The 10,917-nt window shown below is 44.7% G+C and overlaps 1 protein-coding gene across 1 annotated transcript; it reads right to left on the bottom strand.

Annotated features, from left to right (window-relative positions):
* Positions 1–2,462: 2,462 nt before the first annotated feature.
* zdhhc12b (zDHHC palmitoyltransferase 12b) lies at positions 2,463–9,339 on the bottom strand. Its single transcript, XM_080766359.1, has 5 exons — positions 8,603–9,339; positions 5,827–5,966; positions 5,242–5,337; positions 3,364–3,530; positions 2,463–3,161 (listed from the first exon to the last, which is right to left on the bottom strand). Exons 1-5 carry the CDS (start codon positions 8,697–8,699, stop codon positions 2,840–2,842), a joined length of 822 nt encoding a protein of 273 aa, XP_080622485.1. The 5' UTR covers positions 8,700–9,339; the 3' UTR covers positions 2,463–2,839.
* Between the last annotated feature and the right edge of the window lie 1,578 nt (positions 9,340–10,917).

Here is a 10,917-nt window from a genome sequence, read left to right as displayed (position 1 = left end):
GTATATTCTTTATGTTTACACAATGCTGTAACTCCAGCTGTATATTCTTTATGTTTACACAATGCTGTACCTCCAACTGTATATACTTTATGTTTACACAATGCTGTACCTCCAACTATATATACTTTATGTTTACACAATACTGTACCTCCAACTGTATATACTTTATGTTTACACAATGCTGTACCTCCAACTGCAGTGTCCCCTGGCCGAGTGTCCCCTAGCTGAGTGTCCCCTGGACCCCTAGTGTCCCCTAGCTGAGTGTCCCCTAGCCGAGTGTCCCCTGGACCCCTAGCTGAGTGTCCCCTGGACCCCTAGTGTCCCCTAGCTGAGTGTCCCCTGGACCCCTAGTGTCCCCTAGCTGAGTGTCCCCTAGCTGAGTGTCCCCTGGACCCCTAGTGTCCCCTAGCTGAGCCATCTTCAGTTGATAGCCCTGGAATAGAGGAAAGGGCTACTTTTCTCTTGGTGAAGGAACAGCTAAAGTATAACATAATGCTTAAAAGACCAAAAGGGGTTCCCGTCCTGAATGGGTTAAACATATTTATTATTGGCAGACTGAATATGAAAGGTTTTCTGTAAAAACACGTTGCATAACTCATTTAGTTACAATTATAATATAAGTATTAGAATTATTATTAGTTTATTCCACAGGACGTGGAATAACCTTTTTGTTCTACACAGGAACAGGAAATTACCACTGTCATTGAACAGGAAGTAAACATATCACAGGAATAGGAAATGACATACCACTGTCATTGAAAAGGAAGTAAACATACCACATTTATTGCTCTCGGTGTCGGAAAAGAGAAAAATATTCTAATCTAAAAAAATCAGACCCGTCTGAAGTGAGTAGTACAGTACAGTACAGTACAGTACAGTACAGTACAGGCCCTCCTCCCTGGCCTGTGTGTGTCTGTGTGTTAGGCTGTGCAACAGTGACACTTGGTGGTGAACGCTATTTTCGTGCTCGGACAGACCCAGGGACACACATAGCTCTATATGAGTCTAGGGGCTGTATTTTGCGTGTCTTAAGTACCAGGTCTTATTCCCTAACTTGAGTAAACTAAAGACCTGGAGGTGTGTTCAATGCCATTTGGCTATTCTGAGTGGCCAAAGAGCATTGATCACGCCTCCAGGTCTTTAGTTTACTCAAGTTAGGGAATAAGACCTGGTACTTAAGACACGCAAAATACAGCCCTAGAAGTCATAAAACAACTCAACACTAATCTAAAAACAATCACAACAGTTTTTAAAATGACACACGCTAACATATTGCTGACGATACAAACATGTTCTCACTCTTCTTTTAAATATATAAATATAAATATCTTTGATCTGATTGGACCCTGACAAATATGTTGTGCACAATAATTAATTAATGACAGTTCAATAATTACAGCATAATGGAAACACTCACAGATAAAAACTTGTAGAACAAACTCTCCAAAAACAAAACAACAAATAAAAATCACACCTGTGTGATGTGAGTAGTGCAACTCCGTGTGGCCCCGGGGGGTCCGCGGAAGTTCCAGACCCACAGGAACGCGCCCAGGGGACCGGGCCGATACCGGCGAGCCGCCCCGCGTCCGAAACAGTTGAGAAATGACAGAGTTACCGTGTGGATCCCTCTACTGTACCGTCACTGTACTGTACTGGCACACCCGAAATCATATACAGTTAATATGTGTGTGTGTGTGTGTGTGTGTGTTTGTGTGTGTTAGGTTGCGCACGCGCAGGTGGTGAAAAACAACCATGCTATGTTCGTGCTCATACCCAGCCAGGCACCCAGCCAGGCAGCCAGGAACCCACCCACCCACCCACCCAGCCAGGCACCCAGCCAGGCACCCAGCCAGGCAGCCACCCACACACATATCTCCGCAAGGGAGTGGTTGCACCACTCAAAAAAGTGTATGCAAACATCTTAACACACATTTGGAGAATTAAGGTCTCGTTTCTCAACCAGGATTGTGACTGAATGTTGAATTTCTTCTACAAACGTACAATAAATAACAAACAAAACACAGACGGAACTAAAGACCCAAGAATGTAAACAGCACTGGTGCAGCACTGGTGCATACATACATAACATATGAGTCTAAACATAACATGAATGCTAGGGGATTCATAGTCTAAACATAACATGAATGCTAGGGGATTCATAGTCTAAACATAACATGAATGCTAGGGGATTCATAGTCTAAACATAACATGAATGCTAGGGGATTCATAGTCTAAACATAACATGAATGCTAGGGGATTCATAGTCTAAACATAACATGAATGCTAGGGGATTCATAGTCTAAACATAACATGAATGCTAGGGGATTCATAGTCTAAACATAACATGAATGCTAGGGGATTCATAGTCTAAACATAACATGAATGCTAGGGGATTCATAGTCTAATCATAACATGAATGCTAGGGGATTCATAGTCTAAACATAACATGAATGCTAGGGGATTCATAGTCTAAACATAACATGAATGCTAGGGGATTCATAGTCTAATCATAACATGAATGCTAGGGGATTCATAGTCTAAACATAACATGAATGCTAGGGGATTCATAGTCTAAACATAACATGAATGCTAGGGGATTCATAGTCTAAACATAACATGAATGCTAGAGGATTCATAGTCTAAATCTAAGTCCCGTATGTAATCCACGTAACTCGAGTCAGTCACAATGTGGGACAGGGTCTCAATTTGAACCCTGATGCCTGTCAGTCACAATGTGGGACAGGGAGGGTCTCAATCTGTGGGACGCCTGAAAAGTCTTGGAAATGAGGGACTGTCCCACGTAAATAAGGGGGACATCCGGCCACCCCTATATCAGGGTCTACACGGGGTACTCCCCCTCCTCCCCGAAGTAGACCCTCTCCCAGGCCACCTCCCCCCACAGGCAGCAGAAGCCCCAGAGGTTCTGGGCGGCCCCGCGGTCGAACGGGTTAGCGTCGTGGCCGCAGTGCTTCAGGTAGGAGATGCGCTGGCGGGACATGAACTCCCAGGTGGTGGCGTTCAGGGTCACCAGGTACAGGTGAGAGCAGAGCAGCGCCGCCACCGTCAGCGCCAGCAGAGCAACCAGCACGGACACGGCCAGCAGGAGGCCGTTGGCGGCCAGCCATGAGCGCTGCCAGGGGGCGGGGCTCCTCAGGCCTGACCTGCCGGGCGGGAAGAAATATATAAAAAATACAAATAAATATGCTGAATTTCAGGTGTGTTTCAGGGTCTACTTAAAGCAAACGTGTGGGCTAGTGCCCCTCAGAAAGACCCTGAGACAGTTTCAAAAGCTAAACTTATTGGACTATGCTAACATACATGCAGTGAGGGTGTGGACTATGCTAACTATGCTAACAGACTCACCCCGCCATGCCCAGGGCCCACAGCAGCACCAGCAGCTGGACAGCGAGGTAGAGCAGGAACCAGCGGTGGTTCTTCTCGCCCACACAGTTCTCGATCCAGGGACAGTGGTGGTCGTAGCGTCGGACGCAGTGCTGACACGTCTGGCAGTGCTTGGAGCGCATGGGCTGCTGTGGGCGTGTTCACACACACACACACACACACACACACACACACACACACACACACACACACACACACACACACACACACACACACACACACACACACACACACACACACACACACACACACACACACACACACACACACACACACACACACACACACACACACACACACACACACACACACTCCATTCATTAGGTTACATTCAATTCAATTACATTTTATTAAAGTGTCAAATCACAACAAGTTGTCTCAAGACACTTTACATGTAGAGCAGAAAACAGAGATCCACCCGGAGCAAGACATTATGCGACAGTGGTAACGAAAAACTCCCCCCTCCCCCCTTACAATTTACAATGTAGAGCGACTTACATTAAGCAAGAACAAAAAAGCATGGGAATACATCACATAAAAACATTTATCATGAAACATGCGTAAGCTAAGAAAGTAACAGTGGAATATCTATATAATGAAACTATACATATAATATAAACTACTATGCTATACATATGTACTATGACGTGCTATGACTACATACAATGCAATTATAGTGCTGTCTTCATAACATGCTATAAGTTTGTATCAAATGCTATCCAAGTCTACAGAAATGCTATCTAAGGGGGTGGGGTAAGTGCTATGGGCCATGATGGAGTCTGAAAAGGTGGGTTTTGAAAAGATGGGTTTTCAGACTACGGCGGAAGGTTGGGAGTGATGCTGCAGTTCTGACTGCAATGGGAAGTGCATTCCACAGTTTTGGAGCCAGAAGGGAGAAGAGTTTGGGACGTGTGGAGCGTTGTCCCGGCGTTTTTAGTGAAGGTACTTCCAACTTCCCTGTGTTGGCTGATCTGAGTGCGCGGGAGGGTTTGTAGGGTTCAATCATACTTGCAAGATATGGGGGTGCCATACCGTTGGTTGCTTTGAATGCCAGCATCAGAGTTTTGTATTCTGTGCGGGCAGCGACCGGGAGCCAGTGGAGGGAGCGGAGCAGGGGGGAGACATGTGAGAATTTTGGCTGGTTGAAGCGAGCTGCGGCATTTTGGATCAGCTGGAGAGGCTTAAGTGCACATGCTGGTAGGCCAGTAAGGAGGGAGTTACAATAGTCGAGTTTTGACAAGACTGTTGTCTGGATTAGGAGCTGGGCTGATTCCTGGGTGAGGAACGGTCTAATTCGTCGTATGTTATAGAGTGTGAACCTATAGGATCGAGTGACAGCTGTCTGAGTGAGAGCTGACTGTCCAGGACAACACCAAGACTCCTGGCTGTTGGGACAGACGTTACCAGGGCGTTGTCTACGGAAATAGTAAGCTCCCGCATAGGGCAGGACTTAGCTGGGAAGAACCCTTTAAGTTAAGGTTAATTAAGTTAGCTCTAGCCTCCGGTAGCTCCCATGCTGTGACGTCTTCAAATATCCAAAATCTCAACGATCTAAAGCATTTATCATTATATATTATTATTATACATCTAAAGCATTTATAGCATTAGCTCAGATTGAGCTAACGGACAAAGTTTCAACCATTGAGAGAAGACCACTGAAGCTATGACTCATCTCACAACTACTTCCGTTTCAACAAAAGACTTCACAGCTGTCAAAGTGTTGTAGTTTTCGGCTGGATTCTGGCAACAGTACCGAGTTTAGCCACCATTTGGTGGCATGTAATCGGTTAAGTCAAACAATCGAGTATTTTTTCCACCACTGTATAAAACTAATCCTACCTGTAGGAGGCAGTGTCCACAGCGACGCTGACGCAGTGATTTGGTTCCACTGGGAATAATCATGTCCTGTTCTTCGTCTGTCACACCCAGAGTGAACTGTTAAACAGTGTTAGCATTTAGCATGTTAGCCTCCTCACTGCAACACAGTGTTAGCATTTAGCATGTTAGCCTCCTCACGGCAATAAATAAATACATAACTAACTAACTCATCTTGACAGCTCGTTTACAAATGTTTGTAAACAAATTACAAAAACATTTTTGAATAGTTCAACTAGCCGATTTACAAGCTCACGACGTGTGGATGTTCCCCCTCAAGGAACCATGAGGGTCCCTGGATCACACCTTTGAGAGCCACTGCTTTAAATAAATACATAACTAATATAGAGCATATTTGATCAAATTTAGGAGCCAAACTTTTTTGACAAATTAATTTAATTCAAACGCGCACGACACATGCACATCCACGACATGCATGCGCACGTGCACGCGCACATGCATGCGCACATGTGTCCTCTTTTTGGTAATTCAGAATATGGTATGCCTAGTTAACGGAGACATCTTATTTTGAAGGGCAAAATCAATGACCTGCAGGTCGTTGTCATCCGACAGGATGAAGCCAGGGTCCATGAGAGAGACGGCCATGTAGAGGAGCACCGACACCAGCACCAACGTCACAAACACCACGGGTTCCAACAGGTGTCCGCTGGCCTGCTGCCTCGCTAGCTCTGTTAACGATAAGACACACATTCCCTCATTAACTAAAAGACACCAGGAGTTCTGTTAACGATAACACATTCACTCATTAACTAAAAGACACCAGGAGTTCTGTTAACGATAACACATTCACTCATTAACTAAAAGACACCAGGAGTTCTGTTAACGATAACACATTCACTCATTAACTAAAAGACACCAGGAGTTCCAACAGGTGTCTCAATATCTAAAAGACACCAACGTCACAAACACCACGGGTTCCAACAGATGTCCGCTGGCAGGGCGTAGTTGACCATTTGGTTGCCCTACTCGTAGGACATTTGTGCTGCCCCCCCTCCCGACAAGAGCGCTGCTATTCCTCATGCAGATCGGTTGTTATAGGCGGCGGATCGGCGTGGCACTTTTTGGCACATTGTGTTGCCCCCCCCTCGGCATATTGCCCTACGCGCAGTGCGTATTGTTGCTAACAGTTTCGAATTGCAGCCGCCCATTGGTGCTCTTTGAGAGTCTAGGGAGTCACATTTATTAACCCATTCTGACCTGAGATCAGATTCATACGAGGTTTCCACCGGACACACACTGGTCTGATTAACCCATTCTGACCTGAGATCAGATTCTAAAAATGTCAGTCGTTCTTCGAATTTTTCAAAAATAGCAGACCTACAAGCTCGTATCGCGCCACTCGGTGGCGCGATATGAGCTTGTAGATCTGCTATTTTTCAATAGCTAAAGCATAACATGATGCCAACACCAAAATGGGTGCCCGGTCAGAATGGGTTAATGGCTGTTTGTTGGTAGGGCATTCCACATTTTAGTGGCATACTATATACTGATATACTATACTAGGAGCGAAATTAATTTAAACCCTCCTTTGAGCCGAATCTGGGTTGCACGTGGTTTGTTGAACCCCCTCAATCTGATTGATCTGTTTGACCACTTCAGAAGCTCTAAAGGTTACATTTCTTACATTTCTTACATTCTTACATTTCATCCAAATTCGACCTGGTCCAAAACGGCCTAAACCTCAGGTCAAATGCTTGGCTGCGGTGTGTAGTACCAGCATTCAAATCCGAGGGGGGTAAAAAATGTCTGGCCTTCTTTGGCCCTTATTGGTCGTAGAATGATCTACAGTCCAGACTAAAATTGACTTTGAAAGTTCCCTTGAGTAGTTTCAAAAGGATCATCTTTGATGTACAATCCAACACCTGCACATGTTTGGATATGTACTTGCCTATGTTCATGCCTATATATTTATTATATGGGCTCAGATCGTGTAGATTGTTGCGAACGCAGTGATTGCGAACGCAGTGAGCACTTACTATGAGACCTAGCAGATCATGTCTGTCTGTGTGTGTGTGTGTCTGTCCCGCTATCCAAATATGGAGTGTGTTGCATCAGCAATCACTCAGCTCCATATATGGGCACAAAATGGTAAATGGTAAATGGTGCATTTATATAGCGCCTTTATCCAAGGCGCTTTACATAGATTGTGCATTACATTCACCCATTCATACACCGATGGCAGCGGAAACCATGCAAGGCACCAACTAGCACATCGGGAGCAATTAGGGGTTCAGTGTCTTGCTCAAGGACACTTCGACAGTAACTCTGGGGGAGCCCGGGTTCGAACTGGCAACCTTGCGGTTCCCATCCAGGCACTCTACCCCTGAGCCACCGCCGCTCACTAACAAAAGGGGCCAGGTCCACTCAGCTCCATATATGGGCACAAAAGGGGCCAGGTCCACATATACAGTAACAGCGGGACAGACACACAGACAGACAGACAGACAGACATGATCTGCAGGGTCTCAGCTGCGTTCGCTTCCCGCGTTTGCGCGTCTTACTGGTGTATATGGTGTATTTTGCCCTGCTACTAAAAAGTAGGACAGGTGATTTGTTGTATTATATGCATAGGTACTTTAAGGTGTATTATGGATGTTGTATTTGCTGGTTCAAAATGTAACATTTTCTTTTTTAAATATATTTTTTATCCCACGATTTTGTAACCCATTTTTCACCCTTGTGTCAATCATCTAATGTGATCCTGGGCTCTACACACCCTCCACAAACCTAGTCCCCACATATGGGGGACAAGGGGAGAGCAACGGACTTGAACTCATGCTTCCTTCATGCCTGAGTGTCCAAGTTGCTCCTTTACACCTGACAGGGGGGAGTTTCCCTGGTTGGACGTAGCGCATGGAAGTAACACGTTATTCCAACCAGTTCCTTTCCCCTCCATCAGGCGCCCCGGCTGGCCAGGGGGAGGCAGTTTAGTGACCAGGATTACTGCATGTTTTTTGTGAGGGTACCTACCCTAGGGGACACGGGGAGAACATGCAAACTCCACACAGAAAGGCCCTTTCGCCAACCCCGCCTTCGCGTATGGGCACTGATGACGTGGAGGAGGAAACACGCCGCCAGCACCCACAGCGTCCCGAGCGGGAATCGAACCCAGGACCTTCTAGCTGTGAGGCGACAAAATGTAACATTGACGATGTGGTATTGAAGTGTAATTTTTATTTCTGCCTCTTGGCCAGTTCCCACTGGACGCAGTCTCAATGTGATATTACTGGTTAAATAAAGGTTAAATAAATTGTAATAAATGTTTAAATGTCTGTGGTTAAAGGTACTGCTGGCATGTACTCACCAGTGTCATGCAGGAAGAGTATCAAGGTGATGGCCCATGTCAGGACAACATGCGCTGTTCTCACAAGGAACCCTGAGCCGAAAACATTCTTAAACATGGTCCTAGCATGACCCTAACTTAGACATGATCCTAAATCACCCTAGCATGACCCTAGCATCACCCTAGCATGATCATAGCATCACCCTAGCATGATCAGAGCATCACCCTAGCATGATCCTAAATTACATGATGATCTTAGCATGATCCTATGATCCTAGCATGCTCCTGCGATCCTAGCATGATCCTGCGATCCTAACATGATCCTAACTTACATGATGATCTTAGCATGATCCTAGCATGATCCTAACTGTGTTCCTGTTAGATAGCTCCTGTCCATAACGCACTGATAATCATAATTTATTATATAATAATATTATATAACAATAAGACTCATCACTAGTGTCCATAACCTGTTATCATTGATTGATACAGTTAACATACAGTAACAACCTGTCTGTCTGTCTGTCTGTCTATCTATCTAGCAATAACATGTTATCCATAATGATACAGTTAGCATGCAGTGACAATCTATCTATCTATCTATCTATCTATCTATCTATCTATCTATCTATCTATCTATCTATCTATCTATCTATCTAGTAATAACCTGTTATCCATAATGATACAGTTAGCATACAGTAACAGATACAGTTACAACAACCTGCCCTCCGTTTGTTTGTGTGTGTTGTTGTTGTCAGCCTGCAGCCTAGTAGCAGACAGTGTTGCCAGACTTTGCGACAGAAATAAGCTAATGGGTCTGTGAAAACAAGCCGAAAAGAAGCCACTCGATTGATTGAAATATGTATTAACAGTTTGCAGAATTACAGTACATTTAAAGCACAAACTCAATACAAAGACTGTTAACTGTGAGTGGACGACCCAATTAAGCATTACACTTGTTTACAACAACCCCACCATGTTCAATTCAACAAAACATTTAGAGGCGTACAAATAGATACTTCTATATACAGTAGTCAAAGAACAGAACAGGAATTCATCATACAATTCATAGACAAAATTACACACACGCGCTGCACACAGGCACGCACACGCACACACACACACACACACACGCACATTTGTGCCAGTGAGAGAGGTGGTGTTTGAAGCCACAGATACGAAATGTTTGATTGTGTTTTTGATTGATTGATTTCAATAATTAACAGTTTGCCGAATTCCAGTACATTTCAAGCACAACTCAATACATTGATTGATTGAAATATTTATTAACAGTTTGCAGAATTACAGTACATTTCAAGCACAAACTCAATACAAAGACTGTTAACTGTGAGTGGACGACCCAATTAAGCATCATACACTTGTTTACAACAGGGTCCACATTGTTCAATTCATCAAAACATTTAGAGACGTACAAATAGACACTTCTATATGTAGTTAAACAGAACAGGAATTCATCATAAAGGAAGCAAAAAGGGAAAAGAAACATACAGTGAGGGGAAAAGGGGGGGGGGCGGTGGGGGGGATTCAGATTTTACAGGGGCCAGTTTTGAATTGCAGCCGTCCGTAGGTGCCCTTTGAGAGCGGTTTTGAAGGAGTCAAGGGATTCACATGTCTTAATGACTGTTGGTAGGGCGTTCCACATTTTGGTGGCATATAGGAGCGAAAATAATTTAGTCCCTTGTTTGTGCCGAATCTGGGTTGTACATGGTTTGTTGCACTCCCTCTGGTGTTGTGGGTGTGGACTTCGTTAACATAAAGGAAGTATATAGACAGGTACATGGGTATCTTGGTGGTGTATCGAATCTTGTGGACCAGACCCATTGCAAGATGCTGTACTCTGTCGTCGACCCTAAGCCATCCCAGCCTGTCAAAGTGGGCAGGGGTGAGGTGGGTTCGGGGGGTGAGGCCAAGTAGGAGCTTGACCAGTTTGTTTTGGGAGGTCTGGAGTCTTGTTTTAGGGCCTTTGAGGTGCTGTGGTACCAGGAGGTGCATGCATAGTCAAAGAAACCTTGTACGAGGGCTCCTGTTAGGGTCTTCAAGGTGTTTCTGTTGACCAGTGAGGAGATCCTGAAAAGGAATCTTGTTCTTTGGTTGCCTTTTTTTTTTATTACGTTGGTGGGCATTTTATCACCGGAAAGATTAGCCTCCAGGATGGAACCTAGGTATAGGTAATTTCATCTTTCCGTGTGTTTGCAACGTTCATTTTGAAAACATGACCGACAAAAAACTTCCATATCTGCTGGGAGAAGTATACACAGCACACAGAAGGAGCCGGTAATCAAACCGCCGACCCAGGGATCATTGGACAAGCTCAT

This window comes from Protomyctophum bolini (assembly GCF_963924005.1).
Source record: "Protomyctophum bolini genome assembly, chromosome: 6".
Lineage (NCBI taxonomy): Eukaryota > Metazoa > Chordata > Actinopteri > Myctophiformes > Myctophidae > Protomyctophum > Protomyctophum bolini.
This window is presented reverse-complemented; position numbering and strand designations above follow the sequence as displayed.